The sequence below is a fragment of the Scardinius erythrophthalmus genome (assembly GCF_964197995.2).
Source record: "Scardinius erythrophthalmus genome assembly, chromosome: 7".
Classification (NCBI taxonomy): Eukaryota; Metazoa; Chordata; class Actinopteri; order Cypriniformes; family Leuciscidae; genus Scardinius; species Scardinius erythrophthalmus.
In genome coordinates, this window is record NC_138227.1 from 11,980,842 (window position 1) to 12,005,918 (window position 25,077).

The window sequence follows — 25,077 nt, forward strand, 5'->3', positions numbered from 1 at the left end:
TCAAGGGCATCCAAGATGTAGGTGTCTTTTTTTCCGCAGTAGTTTCAATTTTGATATTTTTAGGCCAAACCGTTCTTGTCTGTCAGTCATATAATGCAGGTATATGGTTATTGTCTCAAAGAGCATGCACAGAGTCCAAATTAAAACAATTCCCCGTCGTCCAAATTAAACAATTCTCCATCGTAAGTACACATTGATGGCCTAAGACACGAAACGAGCGGTTTGTGTGAGAAAACGAACAGTATTTATATCGTTGTTACCTCTTGAACACAGCCGCGTCCAAGTGATCTGAGGGCGCGGGCGGGTATAGATATATACACTAGACGTCGCCTTGGCTACTGCAGTTCATTTCAATGAAATCGTAGTTGTTAAGAGATAACAACGATATAAATACTGTTCGTTTTCTCACACAAACCGCTCGTTTCCTGTCTAAGGCCATCAATGTGTACTTATGATGGGGAATTGTTTAATTTGGACGATGGGGAATTGTTTTAATTTGGACTCTGTGCATGCTCTTTGAGGTGGTGACCATATACCTGCATTATATGACTGACAGACAAGAACGGTTTGGCCTAAAAATATCAAAATTGAAACTACTGCGGAAAAAAAGACACCTACATCTTGGATGCCCTTGAGGTAAGCTAAAACACACCAAAATTTTATTTCAAAGTGAACTATCCCTTTAAGGGTACAGTAGCAAAACTGGTAAAGGTAAAGGTAGAAAATGCTCATGTTTAAACAAATTACAGCTATTTTTTTCTGCAAAATCCTTAAATCAAAAAACTTAAATCATAAGCGGCCTTGATGGAAAAAATATACAATTAAAAATGTACAATATAATCCCTTTAAATACCAATTACATAAATTAGAATCTTAATGTTACTTCTCAAAGAATCACATTTAAGGCAGTAACAAAACCATTTACGAAAATATGGTTCGTAGACAATGATTGACAAAAATGACAAAGATGTCGATTGCCCAACACACCAACACAAACGCTCATACTCACCCAGCACAGAGAGACGAGCCCCATTGCTCTGCCTGGTTTCTCCGCTGTATTTGTGCTTGGTGATGCAGCGGTATGTAGAGAGGGCGTCCTCTTTCTGAACGTCAGATATGTAGAGGGCCCCATATGATGTCAGGAAAAACCTGTTACCTGAAGACAGAGAAGAGGTGATTTAAATGTGTGCACATGAATTTCACTGACCCACAAATTAATAGAAAACACTGAAGCCACATGATTCTCAAAAAGTCCCCTCAGTACCAACTTTATGTGCAAATCTTCAACCACAGGAATTGAATTCAGTCAGTCACAGATAGAATAGCCATCTTTAGACTTTTACAAAAATCCCAACGTTATAATTGGTAAGAAAACTGTCGTCCAGAAATATGTCTCCAGTTATCACATACAAAACCCAACGAGCATACAAGAAAGAATTTCTGAAGGATACAACAACTCATTCATTACAGACTAAGATTCAAATATTTGATGTGTATGTTATTGTAACAGTATATTACTGTCACGTTCATTTCACATCAGTGAGGCCTGACTCCACTCTGATTTATCTATACATCCATGAAGGCCATATTTTACATTGCAGCACTCACCCAGAAGCCAGAAGTGGTTGATAAATGTTTCTCCTTCCTTTTCAGTCCTTCTTATTCAAATCAGTACATTTTAGCTGTGAATATTTCTGACACAAAAAGACTTTGAAAGTTTACAAATAAGATGTTTGATGATATGTGTTGTTTGTGGTCATTGTGTGTGATTTCATAGTTAGGCAGAATTTTTATGGACACTATATAGAGATCTGTATCTATATTGTTTCTCAAAGAGGGCAACATCCTCAGAAACATCTAAACACCTAATTGAAACATAACTGAGAAGTCCCCTGAGCTATGAAAGAGCAACCTACGAGCAATAAAATGTGAGTGCGTAGAGTAAAAAAAAAAAAAAAAAAAAAATGAGTTTGTCTGTGTTCTGCTAAACTGCACATCACTGGTCACAATAACAACAGTAAAGTATGTCAGTGTGTGAGAACAGTCAGTCAGTCCCTGTGTGTGTCCTACTTTCTCCAGGCAGGCAAGGCATGTGGATTAGGCCAACCGCTCCGTTATGACAAAACTAACTGAACTGGAAATGTAAAACTCACAAAACACAAGTCTGACACAAACACATATATAAGCACACTTTAAGACCACACCTTCAGCTGTAGGTCAACATCTGGAGTCATATCCACACTGTGACTCATTAAAAACATGAAGATGTGTTTAGACTGTATATTTATGCTGGCTGAGGTATCATTAGTTGACTATCTTGTTTATCCATTTATATTAGGACAAACTTGTGCATTCAAAACTCACTCAACAAGACACAACGTTCCTACAGAAAGCAGGATTACCCAGTGGGAAGAGCATGTGTGTGTGTGAAGGATGGCGATCGATGCGTTTTATGGCTCGAGAGCTTCATCCAACGCAGATTTATGAAAGCGGAGAGGACAGGCTTGACTCGGCAGCCCACACACACACTCCATCACTATAACAAGCAGCTCACCACACACACACACACACCACACACACAGACATGCAGATAGTAGCTAGAGACAAACAAAGACAATGGCTGGAAACAAAGATAAATTCAGCGTGTGTCTGTGTGAATGTCATGGCCATGTGATAAGGCAATAAAATGAAGTATGTGTGCACAAAATTGTGTGTGTGTATGGATGTGTGATTATTTGCGTCACAAAAATGTATTGCTGAATGAATATTTGTATGACAGCTAAGCACAGGCATACGTGTGCATAGACGTAACACAGTGTCTGTGTAGGTATTGTTGTCACGCTGAGTGCTAGGCCCAGCAAACTGTAATTTAAGAGTCGGCCCTCGCGCTCCAACCTGCATATTAAGCCTTACAGGATAATATGCACTTGGTGACTTTAACCCCCTACAACATCAGCGCAACGCTGTCACAACATTTCACCCAGAGCGAGAGACCAGGGAAGGAGAAAGAGCGAGAGAAAGAGAGGTAGTCAGTGAGTAATTTTGGTTTAATCGCAGTCACTTGGATCTTTCTCATTGTGAAGACTGGTAAATTAAATATCAGCAACCAGGGATACAAGGTCTCTCTTTCTCTCAATTTTTCTTTTTCACTCTGCCTTCATTTTTTTACCCCTTAGCTGTATAATTTGCACAATTAAGTGAAATATTAAACAGTTATTTCACCCAAAAATGTCAATTCTGTCATCATTTACTTATGTTGTCCAAACCGGTTTCTTCTGAAGAACACAAAAGGAGATATTTTGAGTGAAGTTCACACTGTTCTATTCTATACAAACTGCTCTTTTCTATACAAAAAAAGAGAGAAAAGAAAATAAAGAAACAAATGTTTTCAACACTGATCAGTCAACACTGTTTCATGGCAACTATCATAACTATTGTACATTTAGGCAAACGGTAGCAAATTCATATGAATTCACACAATCTCTTTTTGTACGATCTGTCCTACTGAGGGTTAGGTTTAGGGGTGAAACTTCATGTTTTTTTGTTTTTTTATTATTATTATTGTATCGTATTGTACGAAATTGCCACCTTGAGGTCTCAAAATTTGAGATTTCAGATCAACGTACAACAAATATATTCAGAAAACATCACCTTCAATTTAGGTTAGGTGTCATCAAGGTTTTAAATGATGTGATGGTAAAATCACTCCATACTCCCTCCATTTTTATTTTCTTCCACTTATTTTCATCTCTTTTTCTCCATATCTTATTTTTTGGAAATGTTGCACGCCATATTCAAACCCACATTTCCCATATGAGCACCACAGTTTCACATCTGCTACTTAAAAGAAGTGGATTCCTTTATTTGAGTATTGATTTATACTTTAAAGAAAACCTGTGTGTATGTCGTGCGTGTGTGTGTGTGACTTTACATAAGACATTTGTCTTCACACAAGAAGTGACCCGTTGGGTGTACAGAATAAAAAATGGAGATTGATGGATTAAAAGAGAGACAGACAGAGTTATGCACATATTAGTCCCACGTCTCCTTGCGATCAGTTCTGTTTGGGAGTGCGGATCAATTCTTGTCTAGTCTTCCTTCGCCTTGAGGTGTGTGTGTATGTATGTGTGTGCATGAAGGATTAGAGGGGGGGGGGGGGGCATGTAAGGTCTGTCTAAAACAAGGGCTTGAGTGTACCACACACATACACGGTTCTGTGGTAGTGCTGGAGTGTGTAGCGTGGGCAGCCTGGGGCATCATGTCAGACCGAAAGAAGAAAAAAAATTGTGGAATTGGATTTATGTGTGGAGCATGGCAACCTTCCAGTTACATCTCACTCTACACAGACTCCCAAAGGCCAGAGAATCACACGCACACACACATAAAGAGAAAAGAGGTTTGTATACATGTTGGAGAATGTGTATTTTTTGTTACGGGATGTCAGGAGGGCAGGAAAACTCTCTCGCTCTCTCAGCACAGTGCAGCTGAGAAAGATCCGGTCTAAAAATAAAACCCTACCGGAAGTAAAGCCGCCATTTTCCTGCCATCCTTTTCAAGGTAAAAAGAAACAGAGTATGAGAGGATATGAATAGTAATGTGAAATACACAATAGTGTGGAAAATAGAACAACAACAAAAAATAAAATTGCAATGCACGAATGCCAGGGTACTCTGAGCTAGAGGCGGAGAACGACAGAACGACAACAGAAGGGAAAAGAGGAAGAAGACGCGCACGAGATGAGAGGAAAGAAATACCAAAATATCACAAATAAAAAGAGATCGAGAGAGAGCGACAGAAGGAGAATGCATGATGACAGAACGATAGACACATGAAGATGGAGGGAGAGAGAAAAAAAGAGGGGTGTGGGCTGTTGTTGAATTTGCTCTAGGAGCTCCCATGCAAATGATGGCGCCGCTGCAATGCTAACGAGGACCGGGTTTCAAACTGTTCGGCCCATTACTTATTAATGCTCTGCGTCTCTTCCCCCTCCCTCTTTCCCTCTCTCGCTCCACTTTTCCCTCTCTCTCTCTCTCTCTCTCTCTCTCTCTCTCACTGTTGCTAGGGCCCCTGCGCTCACGTGACGTGGGTTAGGGGGCGCTGCGGTGGCATGTGCAAAAACATAGCGAGAGAAGGAGGGAGGGATGATGGGAAGGCTGGCGAGGAGGGGAGTAAACGGTGGGGATGCTAACATTCGTTTGTTCGTTAAGCCACAAACGGGCTTCCAGGGCACGCACGGAGAGCCTGGCGCACGGAGAGACAGGCCAGCCAGGGCTCTGATTGGCCGCGGGCGGGACTCAACGTCATTTCGATGCAGAATATGGTTAACGAAGGAGAGCTGACAAAAATCAAGAGAGCTGAGAGATCTAGAGGGAATCAAAGATTAAAAACAATGTCACCAAGTGAAGGAAGACAGTTGGTGATGGGACGGAGAAGGAAAGATGAAGCGAAAAAAATTCTGCTGTCCACTCTTTTTTCTTCCACAGAAACAGTCACGCTCAAAAACGCACTGCACTGCTGATTTTGTAAGAAAGCCTCAACCAAATCTTCCTTGACACAATATGGTGTTCCCAAAGATGACTCCAGTTCCTGCTCGCCTGCCCTTGTCTTACAACAAAGCACCCTTTATACACCTGATGGACCCTTATGCTGGATATATGTAATGTCAAGTGTCAAGCTCAGTTATAATACAATGGACAGTTCTGAACATGGATGTTGATTGGTCAAACATCGTTAATGTGAAACACCTGCTTAACAGCACCCTTACACCATGTCTTCACCATATTTCTGACATACTCCGAGCTTTTGCGCTACTTCTGACAACAGAACCAATGGATTTGGAACTTTTGAGTGTAGACAGCCTCGAGCTGTTGCGCCTGGTTTAGACACAGAGTTAGAGGCAAACTATTAATTTTAGTTTACATACTGTATATCTTCTAGTGGAAGGGCAGCACTTAAAGATTTCTCAGATGTGCCCTTATTTTATTTATGTAGTGAGGGGATCATTTTAGCAATGCAGTAAGGCACTACAGGTGTACTACATTATGAATATAGTCATGACCGATGCTTCACTGCATGTCATGCCTAAAGCCCTATAGCTCTGACTTTATTCACATATAGTGTGCTCAAAGAACTTGCAGTTACATTTAGATAAGGAAGCAGATTTCTTCAACTAATGCACCACACATTTATTGTGCCTTTTCCTTCACCTACTTCTTCCACTTCCCTGCTGTCACTCTTTTCTTCCCACCCACTCTTGTCCAACTTCAGCTTGAGTTCTGTAGTTGCACTGGCTCCCGCTGTTCTCCTCGTCTCCATACTCCAACGTTCCGGCTCACTCTTCTTGAGAACCTCAATTACATCTGTGTGGGTGATCTCTATGGCCATGTTCACACAGCAGCCGAATACGATTAGCAGTCCTGTATCTAAATCCTTTTGTGTTCACACACAGTTCAGGTATTTACGGTTGAGTGATATCAGCATTCTATAACCAAACTCACACTTTTCGGGGGACCCCTATTGTGTGGACGGAAACAGACTAAGCAACATTCTTATATCATACAGACTTATAGAGACATATATACAAGGTGTATGTCATTTAAAGGTTTTATATCCAGTCACTGTCTTCCACGAGAGCTACTCGCATCAGTTTTGAGATCTGACCCTCCCTCCAGTTGGTTAATTAAGATTTGATTGGACTCTTGTCATGTCATCTGTTTTAAGACTTTGCCATTTTATGGACGTCGCCACAAATAGAACACTTGACTTCCAATTATATAGTGTTTGAGACATATTGTGAGCTTTTGTGTTAACAGGATATTTTGTGACTCACGTCTGTATGTAAATGCAGTTGTCAATCCCAGACACTGACAGATTGAATGCAGCCTCTCTTTTAAAAACTATTCCCCTCAATCTAACACTTTAGCTATCTGATATAAGTTGTCCCACATTCTCTGTCCTGACAGTATGTGTTCATGCAAGTCTGCGTGCAACTCAAAATGCATTCTTTGAAAACAGACATAAACAAAATGTTTCTCAAGGGTATTAAATGTGTTTGTAGCAGTTTTAGGGCTGCTGATCTGGATTGTGACTTGAAGACCTCTATGATCTATAGTGGAATATGTACATCTCTGAGAAGTCACCTATAAAATCCTTCTATTTTACTGCACTGATAACATTAAACAACAAAAGACCCAACTGTTTTAACGTGAAACACAACTAAGCCTTACTAGATTACATAAAATACTAAGACAGACTTTTGAATTCACTTTCTGAGAATCAGAAAGGTCAAAATGTCAAATAAAGAGCCAGATGTCCCCCATGTAATCCATGCATGCATGTTAGTATTCATCCGAGTGCCTACTCCGTCCTGGTTCGTCCTAATGACAGGACACGGGGGGCAGGCATAAAACATTGCTGAGTGTGGAGAGTTCAACTATAAGCATGTGTTCTTCTGGCCACAACATGTGTGTGTGTGTGTGTGTGTGTGTGTGTGTGTGTGTGTGTGTGTGTGTGTGTGTGTGTGTGTGTGTGTGTGTGTGTACGATTCCGCCATCATTGCATCGCCAAGGTCAGAGCGGAGTCACCCCGATAAACCTAATTTGCTTTTGATATCAATGCTGTTCACACATACATAATTACACATGCATACGCACATACACCGCCACAAAAGGAGTGTAAATAATCGTGTATGACTGGCTAGGTGTGGGGTTACACTATCTAATTGCATTATGGTGACTTACAAACTGCGATGTAACCTTCAAATCTGTCTTCAGCTTGATTCATGAAGAATAAAGGCTTGAATTAGTGGAAACAGGAGATGGTCACAAACTTCACAAAGATGAGCCATGTGAGGAGAGAGTATTTATATAGTGTCAAATAATTTCAGCACCAAGGACAGCACCAACACACACTCACAGCTTCAGAACTGCTAGTAGTGTATCTAACACAGCTGCTCCAGTTCAGCACCTTGGACAGTTTCCGAAAGTGCGGCTGTCCACAACACAATCCCTTTTACATAGAAACAACAGAACAGAGGTATACGCCAACAAAATACAACACCGCACAAATCCCAACCTCACAATGCCACATCATGTTACACCAGGCCATGGAGATGCCCAAAGGGTCGCTGTGGATACGCACAGAACAAATTAAATAGTAATGTGACATATGGTACATGGCCGCAAAACCCAACCCAGCAACAGTGACACAAACATTTACTAACTGCAGAGGACAAAAACAGCTACCTGCTAAATCATAAAGCAAGAGGAAAGAGAGAAATGGAGGATCAATCAATCTATCTATCTATCTATCTATCTATCTATCTATCTATCTATCTATCTATCTATCTATCTATCTATCTATCTATCTATCTATCTATCTATCTATCTATCTATCTATCTATCTATCTATCTATCTATCTATCTATCTATCTATCTATCTATCTATCTATCTGTTCTCTTCACATCTGCAAACATACAAAATTACCACGCACTGCAGTGTAGCTATGCACATTAATGAACATTTGCCCAGAGTGTGGTGTGTGTGTGTGTGTGTGTGTGTTGTTGAGGAAGTAATTAAGATTGAACTGCAATAAAACACCCATCCTGATAAATCTTAAGGCCTGTATTAACTGAAGTATCTGACTGGGGCATGAATGGGAATGAACAGAGCTCCGGCAGAATCAATACCCCCCTCTCTCTCACTTTCTTCTGCTCCACCTCTCACCGCCACCATCATTTCTTTTCTTCTGCTTTCTCTTGGCCGCAAAAGAATTACTCAGCGCCTGACAATAGGACATCTACACCCTCCGACAATAGCCACTCATTCCTTCAGTGGCCCCCCTTTCACTATCTACACTTATGAATGATATCTCTCCTTCATTTCAGCTCTATTCACATTCAAAGCAGAGAGAACAAGCAGCCTGAAGTGTCTTGTAATAATAGAAGCATAGTTTGATAAAAGACGCCTGACACCTTGCTGGCTCTCAATGACAATGCAAAAGTTGTGTCTGGGATGCTTGATGTAAGGTTGTGAGGATGTTTGTCATATCTAAAGGCCAGCTCATGAAGCTACAGAATTACTTGTCTCCACCTCTCTATGAGGTTGGAGGTCGCAACTGTGTAAGGTTCCAAGAAGAACATCTTACTGTTCAAGAAACGCACCCGTATGAGAGATTTCAGCTTCTTAAAGGACAATTTCACCCCAAAATTTAAATCCTATCATTTACTTACCTAACTTACCATTTCTTTCTTTCTGTGGAACATTAAAGTTTTTAAACATATTAGGAAAGACAACATTTTAATTTTGGGATGAACTTTCCATTTAAGTTTCAACTGAAGCAAAAGTTTCCATTTACCTAGTGATTCTTCGTTCTACAGGTAAATTTTGATTCTAGTGATTCTTCGTTCTACAGGTAAATTTTGGGTCTTCTCTTATTTTCTCCTTTTTCCAAACCCTCCTCATTTCCAACAGTCTTCCACCTCTTGACCCTTCACTTCACTATATTATTTTCCACCACACCCTTCTTACATTCCCTCCCCTCTATCTCTCTCTCTCTTTCTCTGTGCAATGGTTGGAGGAGAGTGGGTTTGTGGAGGACTAATATGCTCATTAAAAAGGCATGCTTCACCGTCAAATGCCAGCTGCCGCTCTTTTCCCTCCTCCTTCTATCCCTCTCTCTCTTAGTTTCATACAGTGGGAAATTGTGAAACCCATGTTCAACCTCAACCACCGCTTATGTCTGAAAATAATAAGTCAACACACACACACACACACACACACACACACACACACACACACACACACACACACACACACACACACACACACACACACACACACACACACACACACACACACACACACACACACACACACACACACACACACACACACACACACACACACACAAAATGTATATATATATATTCATTCTCTCTCTCTGCTGGTGCTGGTTAAAGCCTCTCCCATATTCAGCAGCCTAGTTAGAATAAATATTCAAGGGGCACAATGTGAAAGAAAGGAGCAAAAAAGGAAGGGGAAGGACAACAAGAGAGGCCTTAACAGGAACACCACCACTGGAGGAAGTAGATGCCAAAAGACTAGGAAAAAAAGACGGAGAGAATGAAACTGAGAGAAGGAAGTGGGATTTTTTTTTTTAATGTGCTAAATTGTATTATCCACCCCTGTAGGTTGCTCTTTTATACAGGTCTCAGTTAGAGGTCTCCTAATATTTTGAGCACAGCTTGAGATCTTTTCTGAAAGGGTGACAGCGATGCCATAGAAAAATCATTTTTGGGTACTCCAAAGAACCTTTTAGCATTTTATCTTATTCTGAAGAACATTTTGAAAATCTAAAGAAACGTTTCCTCTATAAACAACCTTTTGTACAGTGGAAAGTTTCCATGGATGTTAAATGTTCTTTATGGAACCATCAATGCCAATAGAGTACCCCCCCCCCCCCCCCCCCCTACAGAGACTTCTCCTTTTTCTCTCCATTTAATGTCATTGTTGTCTTGGAGATATTGAATCATAAAGATATTAAAGAGATCTTGTGTTATTCTTCTTCCATGCTGTCATGTCTTCAAACACACGTAAAAACGGTTGACAAAATCCAAACACATTTGCAGTCCTTTTGTGAGTCTCCTCGTTTAATAATTAAGGCTCATTGATAATTGATACGGACACGAGCCTTAAGAAGCAGAAATAAGAAATTCATATCTAATGAACATCACCAAAGAGAACTAACACTACCAAACATGAGCAGATTATCTGCAGTCTGGAGGAAAGAACGAGCAAACCAGGCAAAAGCAAAAACGCATCTGTGTTTGCTGTTAAATATCTTGCCAGAAAATCAATTATTAATAAACTAACCATGCCTGTTGCACTCAAGACGAGATGAAGCTGTGAGGTGCATGTGTGTAACAGACAGTGATTGATGTAGGAATTGTCGGTGAGGTTGACTTAAATCTGTAGGCTGAATGTGCAGAATACAAGGCATAAACACACACGCACATACACACACATTACACACTGGCCATTCCCACACAAATCAATACAGAGTCTCGCCAAGGAAAGTTTGGCCTGGCTGTGACTCCTACACTGAGGCAAGAGCGCCAAAACATCACTCACGGAGAACTGCACTGCTTCTTCCTTAGTTTTGTGATTACGTTTGCTGATTTTTTTTTCTTTTCATTTAAGATTTAAAAGATGTTTTAAATTGAGTTTAACATCTAAACAGGTAAATTACTGCTTTTTCACATTTGCTCATGTGCATTCTTCCACAAACACCAGCCTAAAAAGTATTCAGACAATTAAATCAGGCATACATAATAAAAAAAAATATATTGCAAAGAAATTACTCAGAGATTTTCTTGTCTCAAGGTAATTTTTAGTGGATGTATGAAGTCAGCTCACCTCAAGTTTACACAGATGTCTTAGAAGAGTAAGCACAGTTCATGATATTAACAATAAAACATGTTCCACAGAGTCTGACAAGTTCTGAAGGATATAATAAAAATAATAATAATGATGATAATAATAGTTATTGTCTTAATAGTTATGTTTTATATTTTGAAAGCTAACCAGCTTCATTTTGTGATTTTTTAATATTTTTTTTTTATTTGAAAAGTCTGTCCAAATACTTAAAAAAAAAAAAAAAAAAAAAAAAAAACTGGCAGCTGCATGTAGTTGCCAGAAAACAAAAAAACAAAAAAAACTTTTGTTAAAATACACTCACCTAAAGGATTATTAGGAACACTTGTTCAATTTCTCATTAATGCAATTATCTAATCAACCAATCACATGGCAGTTGCTTCAATGCATTTAGGGGTGTGGTCCTGGTCAAGACAATCTCCTGAACTCCAAACTGAATGTCAGAATGGGAAAGAAAGGTGATTTAAGCAATTTTGAGCGTGGCATGGTTGTTGGTGCCAGACGGGCCGGTCTGAGTATTTCACGAACTGCTCAGTTACTGGGATTTTCACGCACAACCATTTCTAGGGTTTACAAAGAATGGTGTGAAAAGGGAAAAACATCCAGTATGCGGCAGTCCTGTGGGCGAAAATGCCTTGTTGATGCTAGAGGTCAGAGGAGAATGGGCCGACTGATTCAAGCTGATAGAAGAGCAACTTTGACTGAAATAACCAATCGTTACAACTGAGGTATGCAGCAAAGCATTTGTGAAGCCACAACACGCACAACTTTGAGGCGGATGGGCTACAACAGCAGAAGAACCCACTGGGTACCACTCATCTCCACTACAAATAGGAAAAAGAGGCTACAATTTGCACAAGCTCACCAAAATTGGACAGTTGAAGACTGGAAAAATGTTGCCTGGTCTGATGAGTCTCGATTTCTGTTGAGACATTCAGATGGTAGAGTCAGAATTTGGCGTAAACAGAATGAGAACATGGATCCATCATGCCTTGTTACCACTGTGCAGGCTGGTGGTGGTGGTGTAATGGTGTGGGGGATGTTTTCTTGACACACTTTAGGCCCCTTAGTGCCAATTGGGCATCGTTTAAATGCCACGGCCTACCTGAGCATTGTTTCTGACCATGTCCATCCCTTTATGACCACCATGTACCCATCATCTGATGGCTACTTCCAGCAGGATAATGCACCATGTCACAAAGCTCGAATCATTTCAAATTGGTTTCTTGAACATGACAATGAGTTCACTGTACTAAAATGGCCCCCACAGTCACCAGATCTCAACCCAATAGAGCATCTTTGGGATGTGGTGGAACGGGAGCTTCGTGCCCTGGATGTGCATCCCACAAATCTCCATCAACTGCAAGATGCTATCCTATCAATATGGGCCAACATTTCTAAAGAATGCTTTCAGCACCTTGTTGAATCAATGCCACGTAGAATTAAGGCAGTTCTGAAGGCGAAAGGGGGTCAAACACAGTATTAGTATGGTGTTTATAATAATAATAATAATCCTTTAGGTGAGTGTAAATGCCACTAGCTTTGCTATTTTGTTACCTAAAGTAACGGCATTTGTACATTATTATGTTTCCTAACCTTTCTGATGAAGGCAAAAAATTAGCCTAACTACCATGACTTTTCCAAAAATAAATAAATAAATAAATAAAATCTAAATTCCCAAATATTTCCAGGTTTTTCATGACTGTGAGAATACTGGCCACAACTTTTTGGGGCCACTGTATCAAAAGATAGTAAATGAAAAAGAGAAACAAATAAAAAAGAGAAAGGGAGTTTATGTGTTAGGCTCTGGCGACAGATGTTGTAGTGTGGCACTTGGTGTCCCCTCAGCTAAGGCCCAGGGGCCAAGAGATAGCACATGACACAGAGAGAGAGAAAGAGCAGAACAGTCTGCGTGTGCGTGCGTGTGTGTGTGTGTGTGTGTGTGTGTGTGTGTGTGTGCGAGAGAGAGAGAGAGAGAGAGAGAGAGAGAGAGAGAGAGAGAGAGAGAGAGAGAGAGAGAGAGAGAGAGAGAGAGAGTCAGTGTGGCAGAATCCTGTCTGCATCACTGTCTCTTCTGCATCGATGCCTCATGCTCTGCCCCAATTTAACCAATGCCACTATAATCAGTAAACAGCATACAACACAGGGGGAGGGGATAGAGAGAACACAAGAAAGATAAAGAATGAAAGAATTAAAGGAAGAAAGAAAGGGGAGCTATAAATCATAACTTTACATATTCTTCATAACTACTTTAATATGCAGAAGAGTTTTTCTTGACAGTGACTCCATGGGGAAGTTTGGCTAAAGCTTCTGCGAAGGAAAACAGAAACAGAAGATGATGTAGAGAAAGATGGAGAAAGAAGTCATGTGGAAAATAAAAAATAAAAGCACTGACATTCAGGTAAAAGTCTCTCTCAGCTATATTTAGCTTCATGCAAAGGTAAAGACTGTGAGGGAATTTTGGTACATTGTTATTTTTTTCAGCGCTTCCTTTCTTTTAAGATTTTTTTTATTTATTTACCTTATATTTTAAAATATATTTAAAAATACTTAGAAAAGTCATTTTAAATTGTAATAATATTTAACTTCATACAGTTTTACGGTATTATTAATCAAATAAATGCAGCCTCGGTGAGCATGAGAGACTTTTAAAACATGAAAAATATTGCCAAAACCAAACTTTTAAACGGTAGTGTACAAAAATCCATGTTACGTTTCCATGGAAAACTGTAAAATAAATAACAAAAAATATACACTTAATGTCTAAATTGACCAACCAATCAAGTATTCCACAGTGCTGTATAATACAAATAAATAATAAAACATTTTTATTATTATTATTTAGGACAGAAAGTGTGCAAAATAGCAGTCAACGTAAAAATGTACTCTAAGAAACCTGAATACTAGACCAACAGGCAAATTAACATGACCCTGGTGGCAAGAAACAGAGAGAAGAAGAGATTTGAGGAGGGGAGATGGAGGAGTGAAAAAAGGGGAAAGAGATGAGATGAGGCAAATGTAATGGGGGAGGGAGAAAGGGGTGACTTTATAATTTATGAGCCATGCACCATGTGCCTGGTGACATCTGCTATGGCACAGCTAATGTGTGTCCTCCATCCCTTTACTGGGATGCAAACATACTCACACACCACACACACTTTTACATACACAAAAATCACTTGCTCTACAAGAAGCAAAATGCGTAGCATTCAAAATGCATAGACTATCCATTTAAACATCAGTTCACAGCAAACACATGACCGTCCAAGAACAGCTAAGTGCATTCACTTGAGAAGAACAATGCCATTGGAAAACATGCAGCTGGATTGTTTCCAGTGATGCATGTTCATGTTTTGGGATTCCAAAAACAAAAAAAAACAAAAAAACAGACCTGAATTCTTGAGAGAAAGATCCAAAAACAAATTCAAATTCCAACCATCTACTTATAAATTACTGACAGACTATTAAATGGGTAACACTTTACAATAAGGGTCAATTTGTTAACATTAGTTAACATGAACTAACAGAGTAGTCTTAATGTTTTAAAAATTAACATATATGTTCAAACACATATGGCTGAATTTAACCAATATTTCCACTTGCCATGGTGTAGCGTTTACAGTTGACAGAGTGGAGCAGGAAGTCCAAGCTGCTGTGATTGAGTGGACTAATTAGCATATTCAAGATTCCACGTGTACTAAATGAAGAAAGGGTCTAGAGTTACATTCAAGATATTTTAAGGCATGGAGGTTTTTTTATCAAAGGAACTTTTATATATGTCATTTTGCTCATCAAGGATGACTCAATGGGGACTTAAACCACACTTAAACCCAACCGTCAATGGATCGTACGAAGTTGAGACCGTACAACCAATTAGCCAAAACGTAAAATAGTTATGAATTGCCCTGATAATGCGTTGGTTCTTTAGCCTTCTTTTTGAACATTTATTTATTTTTAAAATTTCTGCTGAGATTGCGCAAAAAACACACTTAACTAAATCCTCAGTTTTGAGAACAGAAGTTGAGTTGCAATGAGCACATTGATAGTTGTGTCTGTTAAGCAGCTGAGTGTTGATGGTTTGCATGTGAGCCCCCTTCAAGCGTTCACGGCCTGTCTGATGATGCGTTTCTCTGGCAACACCATGTCGCATAACAGCCCTAATCAAAAATCCTTTCAGAACTGGAGGCCAATCTCCTTTTTATGCACTGATTACAACATTTCTGCCTTAGCAGGTGAGAGCTGTGAATAGGCATAAATTAGAGGAAACCTAACTATAACAACAAGTGTAGTGTAACACATCTCTCTTGATCACCGTACTGTCAGAACACAAGTAAAGCCATACTATCGTTATCGGCTTTTTGAGCTTTTTCTTAAAGCGTTCTGTTATTTCAGAGCCAGATTGAAGACAGAACTGGGATGGTTTACTATGAGGTCTGTTGTGAGATGCTGGTGTGAGACAAGCTAAAATGGCATCCGTGATGCAGCATATGCTTGAACTAAAAGACTGTGATTTTGCCAAGTAGGATGCGTTTTTGTATCAACATCAACCAATTAGATATTAGGGTTTTGTTGAGGGATATGGATAGCCTTTGGGCTCGGGTTGGTGCATGAAGAACATTTTTATCAACTGTATATAAACACCAACATTTCAGGTACCTAAATTTCTTTCCAACTCGATTTTTACCCCCCAGAACACGATTATTATTGTGCTAGTTTTGGTCGAGATTTGGCGGGTTTTGAATAGCAATTGGGCTGGTTTTGTTACGCAAACCTGGCAACCCAGCTAGAAATGTTTGTCCTTATAGATAAAAGCTCATTAATAAAGAGTGTTTCCATTCTTGAACAGATTGCACACATGCACTTGTCTGCTGCAGTAATGCATCGCATATAATAGACTGTAGGGTACAGCTGATATAGTGCTTATATATTCAAAATCTGATATTTTTATTTTCTTGAGGTCATTATGTGGTTTTCTGCACACAATAGTGTTAAAACAAAATTAAACATTTATATTTTAGTAAATATTACATCAACACTGACACACAATTTCATGAGCTGCCTCATTTTTCTCTAATTTAGTAGTTATTATAATTAGCTTGGACTGACATGGCTGATTTTTCATTCACAAGAATGTTGATCCAGGAACATGTCCTATTTGGCAAAATCATGGTCACTGAGTTTAGAACTCTAACAATGGAGAATGGATGGACAATGAACAGTTGGAGGTGAGGTCAGGTGATGCAGCAAGGGAATGAGGGAAAGAAAGATTGCAGTGGATCTAAACATGGATGATATTCATCAGAGCGACAGGCATGGAAAAAAGGCGGGAGAGACGGAGGGAGGGGTGGCAGAGGGAATATCTCCATCTCCATATGCCACTCCTTCTTTATGAGGTTTCTCTCCTTGGACATATTGGATTTTTCTCTCGCATTCTTCCTCACGGTTGTTTGGGTTCAGGCACTTCCAGCATTCATCACATTTGTCAACAGATAATCATTACCAGAGCACCGGGACCTCTACTGAAGGGCAAGATTTCTGACCTATCCACTCTCTAGCATACTGAGGACCCAAGAGTTTAGTGTGCCAGCATAAAAATAACATAAAGACAGAGGAGAAGTGATGACAGGGAGAAGAAGCTACACTTTAAAACATATTCTTAAGAAGATAATAATGCTGAAAAGGACATGCACTTCAAAATTCGAACAACTTTCAGGAACACAAATTATGTATCTCAATACAGCTTTTCTGACATTTTAAGTCAAACCAATAAGCAGACCAGGTAAGCAGAATTAATGTCTTTTTTTTAGGCTGACACCAGGGTTATTATAAATTTAAAGGTATAGTGGAGGATCTTTCTGAATTTTAGATAAGACCCGCCCTCTCCACTTTTTGAAAATTTTGATTGATTCACCAGAATGATTGACAATTAGGAGGACCAATAGTATAGGTGATCCACCCGGAAGTAAAAAATACTCCGCTATACCTTTAACTAAAACTAAATCTATTTTTAAAAATTGTTAATCGAAATAAAGCTGAAATAACGTAAAATATCAATTTTAGATGAAAAACTTAAACTAAATGAAAGTTATAAATGTTGCCTTGGCAAATAACTAAGTTTAAGTTTAAAGGGATACTCCACTTTTTTTGGAAATAGGCTCATTTTACAACTCCCCCAGAGTTAAACAGTTGAGTTTTACCGTTTTCGAATCCATTCAGCCGAGTTTCTGATATTTAGAAGAATGTCAGTAACCAGACAGTTTTTGGTCTCATTGACTTCCATAGTATATATTTTTTCCTACTATGCAAGTCAATGAGACCAGAAACTGTCTGGTTACTGATATTCTTCTAAATATCAGAAACTCGGCTGAATGGATTCGAAAACGGTAAAACTCAACTGTTTAACTCTGGGGGAGTTGTAAAATGAGCCTATTTCCAAAAAAAGTGGAGTATCCCTTTAAGGAGTAAAATTACTCACTGGAAATAAAAATAAATAAATAAATAAATAAAATGACCCCCCCAAAAAATCTAAATAGTAATATTCAAAATAATCATTATCATCAGTATCATCATTATCATTGTAAAAAAGTACAAAATCACAACAAAAATAGAACAAAAATAAAGCAAAATTAAACTGAAAGCTGAAAATATGAAAATAAAAGGCAATTCAAAGTATTAATAAAAACTACAATAGTACATACATTAAAATAACACTAGCTTAATTTAACACTTATTTATAACACTTCATTTTCACATTTTAGTTACTTGTTGCTTTGTGATGTCAAAATGAGTCAAAATGAGTCTGTCTCTCAGCCATCTCACTGTGGGGTATGAAATGTTTTACACTAATAATTTTGCGGGTTTGCTTTGTTTTTAAACTTGGGAAACTCTGCGGGTGAATTGCGGTGTCAACGCTATAGCCGGCAGAGTAAAATTATGCAGTACTAAACATTACAGCAAGTTGTTTAGCAAAAAGAGCCAATCATAAACTGCCTCAGTGCTTATCTCATTAAATATTCATGTGATTTAGTAAAGTTGCTTGTACAGAAACTTTCACACGCTGTTTAGTTAGGGCATCTGAGGGAAACAATTAAAAATGTCCAAAAGGGACACCAAACGTGTTAACTGACACTGCTTTAAAATATTTAATACAGTGCAGTTATTAAAGGTGCAATAAGCAATTTCTAAGAAACACTGTTGATATTTGAAATCAAGAGTGGATGTCTCTTTATCATAGCTGAAGCAAAGCAAAATAATGTTTCGCGGAAAATAAAGTGGAGAATGAGATGGCGAACAAATGTAAAGGACGGACAAAAAACATACAGTAAACATGCGTAGGCAATACAAGCAAGAGCTTGTTGTTAGTCGCCATCAGCACACCAGCTCCAGACAAACAATGTTTTTCAAAACTGTCCTGTTAGCTAACATTACAACAACAGCATATATTGGTTCTGTGAAACATAGCAAAACCAATGTTATCCATGTATAGAGCAGAAACAGCGCAACCTCTGCGTCCGTTTTCAGGGCTTCCCGCTTCTGTCTCTCCAGCGCTGGTTAGCTTTTCTAATATTAATGTGTATTCTAAAGCTCTTGCCTGAACATAACCCTTCTTTTTCCAGTGATAGTCTCTCTTTTCTCTTTTGTAATGTCTCTCAGCCATCTCTCTTTCAACAGTCCTTCTTCAAATCTCCCTCTTGCTCTTTCTCTCTCTCCTCCCCCACCATGAGTGGACACGCCCCCTACTGCTGATTGGCTACCGATTGTGGCGCTCTGCCTGATCTACTTTCAACAGTGTTTCACAGAAATTGCTTGCTGCACCTTTAAGTAAGCTGTATTCACCAGTACAGACAATGAAATCTCAAAATGTGGCAACCCAAGGTAAAATATGAGCAGGGGAAACAGATAAGTTTATGTTTACAATTTAAAGTTGGCATGTAACGGAAGTTGCAATAGTCTTTTCTTGAAGACTAGTTTCCTAAAGTTTCCTGAGCAAGAAAAATTTAGGGCGGGATTTTGTCCATGGGGAATTGATTGGATGGTTGTGGTTTGCTATTGGTCGATTACGAGCCCATTAATTAAAAAACAAATGAAAGAACTGTCAATTTATGATTTCATGGTGACTTTTTAAAAATTCAATTAACAAGTATTAAATGCTCCAGTTTTGCAGATTATGAGACATTTATCCATAAATGAACTCAACTTGAAAACTGTTGTCTTCATTTTTTAAGTTCTACATATACTGAACAATTTTGTTTTACAGTGAGAAGTGTAGAGAGAAAGAAATAAGGTATAAGAGGGAAATAAATAGGCATAGGCTAGAGGAAGCGGAAGAATTTGACAGAGCAGTGACGAGGCGAGGAGAGGGGAGCACTGTGTGTGTGTGTGTGTGTGTGTGTGTGTGTGTGTGTGGATTCATATCCCCCGGCTCTAGCACACATTAGCTGCATTAAGTGAGCTGACAGGTCCATCCCCATTACCCGCGCTGGTGGCACACACTGCACACAGCGGCCTGACAACTACACACATACACACACAGACACATGCAGCCGCCCAGCACACGGCGGCCTGTCTCAGCCTGACAACCGCACCACGTGGGACGTGCTCACACACACCAAACATATACTTTCTTTTTCTCCGAAGAATAAGATCCTCCGCAAAAAATTCTCCCTCATGAAAACCAGTCTTAATTATAATGCATGCATTACACTCAAAAGTGCTGAAAAAGAACATTTACGTTCATTTGGCAGAAGAAATTTGCGGTAAATTCAAGCTTTATGTTTTTCAAGCCTGCAACCTTGATGTTGTACCAGAGGAGCTAAGAAAGAATAGACATAATGCACAGTATGCACAGTATGCCGAGATAAATGCTGAGTGCCAATGTGGTATTGAGTACGTCTGTATCATGTCTTCTAGCTGCATTATTGATTGGTTGTGTTGTCTTGAGGTTCAGGGTTAAAGACCTTTTGCGGCCCGCATTGTTTAATTATTCACCCTGCCCAACGTCTGTCCACCAACCCACACGCACACACACAGCAGACATAAGATATAAGATACACACAACTCTTGATTGGGACTTGTGTCATGGACCAAACACATGGAAACACGTATGTTCTGTGATTAAACAATATTATACCATGGTCTCTCTGAATACTCAATTCTGATTGGATGGAAGGTGTGCAATAAAACCGTTTAATGCACAGGTAGTTCCTGGTCAGCAACGAGGGGGTAACATCGCTGTTTTTGAAGGAAATAAACACACAGCTTCATCGTTTGTAGTGAGAGACGCCGCACAGACGCAGGTAATTCAAGCATGCTTTTCACATTTCTCTGTCTCTCTTTTGAAAATTCTAATAAACGCTGTAATTCATTCATTCAAATAAAAGTGATCTTACCACAATGCTTCATGTACAATGGTAATGTCATGTATTTTGGACATAATAGCACTTTTTTGGACAGGTACTATGGGTTTTTGACATTAATATGAAAGGTTTTTAGATATGTAATATCACGGAATATAAATATACAAACCATTCAGTACCATGTTATATAAAAATACTATGTATGGACGTGTAGCAAGATTTTTTGGACATGTACCATGGTAATACCAAGACAAATGGATATACAAACCATTCAGTACCACTGTATGTATCAGTGCTGTACCTTGGTTTTTCTTTTGGATATGTACCATGCTATTCCCATGACACTGTAATCATTCAATACCTAGGTTTATATTGAGTATCATGATATTACCATATGATATCATCACTGTACCATGGTATGGCCACAGCAGCACTTTAAGACTGCAAGTGTCTGAATCGCTGCTGGCCACTTCATTTCTTTGCTTAAGCCTCATCTGGTGACAACATCCAGGCTAGTTTCTTAACACGCTAAGCTGCCAAAGAGCAGCAGCTAAGCTCTCATTTAGCCTGGCCTTCTGACACTCCCAGTCCATTCAGCACTTAGCCCTAATGTTAGCCTCGGCGCTAATGCCACTAACTACGCCGGCCAGGCCAGTGTTTATTCAGAAACATACAGACAGAGATAGAGAGCGGCTGCTGACCCTTTGTGTCTTTCCTTGTCTATCTGCCCTAACATCACGAGAAGGATTATGGTCTCAATCTCGCTTTTCTCTCATCCTGCTCCGAGCGAAAAAGCTGCACATACAGAAAGAAAAAGAAAGGAAGGGAGGGAGGGATGGACTGGGGGATTGTTGTTTGGGGTTAGTAAAGACGTTTTTCCTCAAATGCGATTTCTCTCCTCCGCTGACTGTAATCTCCCTGGGCAAATCCGTCTTTAGCCAAACGAAGCAAAAACAGGAGAAAAGGAAAAGCCATCTTTATCCAAATCCAATTGCTGCTGGAAGAAGGAGAACGAGTAAAGGAGGAGAAGAAGATCTTGTAATTTGTCTGAGGGATTACAAGAAGAGCTGACAGAACCTCTGTGTGTGTGGTACATTTGTGCTAGCATGCTAGTTCATGTTGTTGTTGTTCAAATGCTACATAAAGACGCTACTGAGTGTATGTTTTGATTGACAGAGATGAAGTGTGTGGGAGATCTACAGGCTTAGATGGTAACACACTGTTTTCACATTTTCTGCACTGATTTTGCGAGGAAATATGCAGAATTCTTCTAAGGAATGAATTTAGACAAAAAAAAAAAAAGTAAGTAAGTGTAAGTAAGTGTTTGCATTTATCGCAATGGTGGAGGAATGGGAATTCAGATGATAAATTAAAAAGCAGACTAAACTAAAAAATTTTTTAAAGAACGATAAGAAACATCTTTCTATTGAATTGTCCTCATTGGCTGAATGCAAAAAAACTAAACAAATAAATGACTCCTATCATGACCCGATTCTTAAAGATAGGTTACTAGTTTGAAATAGTCTGAAACACTGCTCTGTATAATTTACATTATTCGCAGAGAGATAATTTCTTTCATATTTAAGTAACATTACGTGCAAAAATACCCAAATAAATTAGAAATTAATCAAACCAACTTTATCACAAATCAAATTTAACACAAACAAAATCAGAATCAATGGAATCAATGAATCTGGATAAGCTCAAATTTAATCGACTCAATAAGCTTGTGAATTTAAATTAAATTGAATAAGGAAATCTGTATCGATACCCAGGCTCATTTAAAGGTCCCGTTCTTCGTGATCCCATGTTTCAAACTTTAGTTAGTTTGTAATGTTGTTGTTAGAGTATAAATAATATCTGTAAAATTATAAAGCTCAAAGTTCAATGCCAAGCGAGATATTTTATTTAACAAAAGTCACCTACAGTGAACGGCCCGTTTGGACTACATCCCTCTACTTCCTTCTTTAATGACGTCAGTAGAACAGTTTTTTTGACTAACCTCCGCCCACAGGAATGCTCCCTCAACTCTACCGAAATTCGTTTATGTACTTGCGCACTTCTTATAACTTACTGTTTTTACTCAGCTCTTACGGTGATTTTCTGAAGTAAAACTGACGCGTCATCTTTTGTGTGATGTACAATAAACTTTATTAAACTCATCAGTAGCATATGTTTGATCATCATGAAACAGCAAACTTGTAAGCTATTAATAAATAATGGATACATACAAGCAGATGACAAATACGTTATAATAACCGTAATTAAACTACTAAACTATACCTGTTTCATCTCTATACAGCACTCTGACTCTGTAGGCATTATTGTCCGACTCGAACTGAACGCCGTTACTGAGAGTTTCTGATATTATCATCATTCCGTGAGATGAAATTGTCCTGAGAGACTGTGCGCGAGCTCATGAAGCTCCGCCCCCTGTCTCGTGCAGCAGCAGCTCATTTGCATTTAAAGGGCACACACTAAAACAGCGTGTTTTTCTGAGCCCCAAAAAATGACAATTTAAACATGCTGTAAAAAATGATCTGTTGGGTATTTTGAGCTGAAACTTCACATACACACTCTGGGGACATCAGAGACTTATTTTACATCTTGTGAAAAGAGGCATAATACGGGACCTTTAAAATTGACATTAAAAAAAGTAAAAAATAGTACATTTTGTTGATCATGGAAGTTTGCTGCATCCTCTACAACCTAGCAATCAGAAGCAGAATGCAAGATGGGGCATTGAATTCAATCAAACATCGGAAGCAAATCAAATGGGATCAAATCAAGTCAATAACTTTTGAATTGAAATTAAATTGAATCAGGAAATTTGTATGGATACCCAGCCCTATTTAAAAGTGAGTTTTTTTTTTTTTTTTTTTACATTTTGTAGATCATGGAAGTTCACTAGTATAGCTGCATTCTCTATAACCTAGCAATCAGAACCAATCAGATTGAATTTAATCAAAATCCAAAATCAAAAAAGAATCAAATCAAATAAAAAATTTGAATCAAATCAAATGATTAATTTCACATAATTTCTTTTGTGAATTTGGTGATAAAACAATGCAGATAGTATGTTTCAAATAAACAATGTTATCAGCGCGGGTGCAATATATTCTTAGTGTAATTGAGTGTTGTCTGTTCCTCTGTGTCACTGGAAACCCGGTACGCTTCACGATGGCTTGTGACAATGTATTTACCCAGAGGTCATGGTCCTTGTTGACATTTCGTGTCCTGTTTGACCCTCTAACCCGGCCAAATTGTAGCATGCAACCAAGAGCGAGGCGACAGAGAGACATACCATTCCTCATCCCTCTCTCTCTCTCTCTCTCTCTCTCTCTTTCTCTGCCCTGGACGTAACAGCCTATGACAGCCCCAATTAGGCAGTGTGGCAGCAGCCACTACCAGGCACATATCCACACAGACAGAGAGAGAGACAGTGGCGGGGGGGAAGGGAGGTGCAAGGCTGGTGGCTAAAGTTTATGTGCCATCCTTTGATTTGATGTGAGAGAGCACACACACACAGGACAGGGGTAAGAGAAATAGACAGAGGTCCAGATCTGTGTCATTGTGATGTACCATCAGCGTCTGCGTGTTTGTTTCTGAGTGACAGTGATCCAGTGGAGTCTGTCTCATGCTGCCTACAGCCATCCACACATACTGTACTTCACACTGTCACGGAGCATATGCATATCGCACATAGCGATGAACATATTCTACAATAAAAAAATAAAAAAAATGTAAATAAAGCAACATTTACAGTGCATTTTCGTTATATGGAAACACGCAACTTTGACATTTTAACTTATTTTGGGTTCCTCAAGACATTTGAGACAAATAAATGTAAGACATGATATGCGGAGGGTACAACTCAATTGTGAACGGATGATTTCTTTTCACGGTCAATCGGAAGTCGCAAAGAATCGGACGTAGTAGCAAAACTTTTTTCCCGTATTGTAACATAGATCCAAATGAAACGGACTATTGAAAAAAAGTAGGGTGGAGACTTTGGAATCGATTGTTGATTGGATGGAGGCAGACCTGAATACGAGCTTGAGGTCAATTTTAAATAAAGGGGCGGGGTTTAAGCTGACTAAATGATTGGAGAAGTCTGGCATACATCGCCAGAAAGAAATCTGTTGATGACATTTCAATTAAACATTACAAGGTTAAAATTTAAAATAAAATAAAAATAAGGTAAAAAAAACATATAGATAAATCTTTATGTATCTTTTTAAACTGCATTGCACCCACTTGACTCAAAAATCTAAGAGGAGTTACTATA

General features: G+C 39.0%; 1 protein-coding gene across 4 annotated transcripts in view; it reads right to left on the bottom strand.

Moving 5' to 3' along the window:
- Positions 1-25,077, bottom strand: part of dscaml1 (Down syndrome cell adhesion molecule like 1) — a gene marked incomplete at its 3' end in the record, with an annotated part of 104,388 nt that overhangs the window by 42,331 nt on the left and 36,980 nt on the right. For all 4 annotated transcript variants that reach the window (XM_081369795.1, XM_081369794.1, XM_081369793.1 and 1 more), the window contains exon 2: positions 1,010-1,156. In XM_081369795.1, the coding sequence (XP_081225921.1) occupies positions 1,010-1,156 (147 nt within the window). The remainder of the gene's footprint in view (positions 1-1,009; positions 1,157-25,077) is intronic.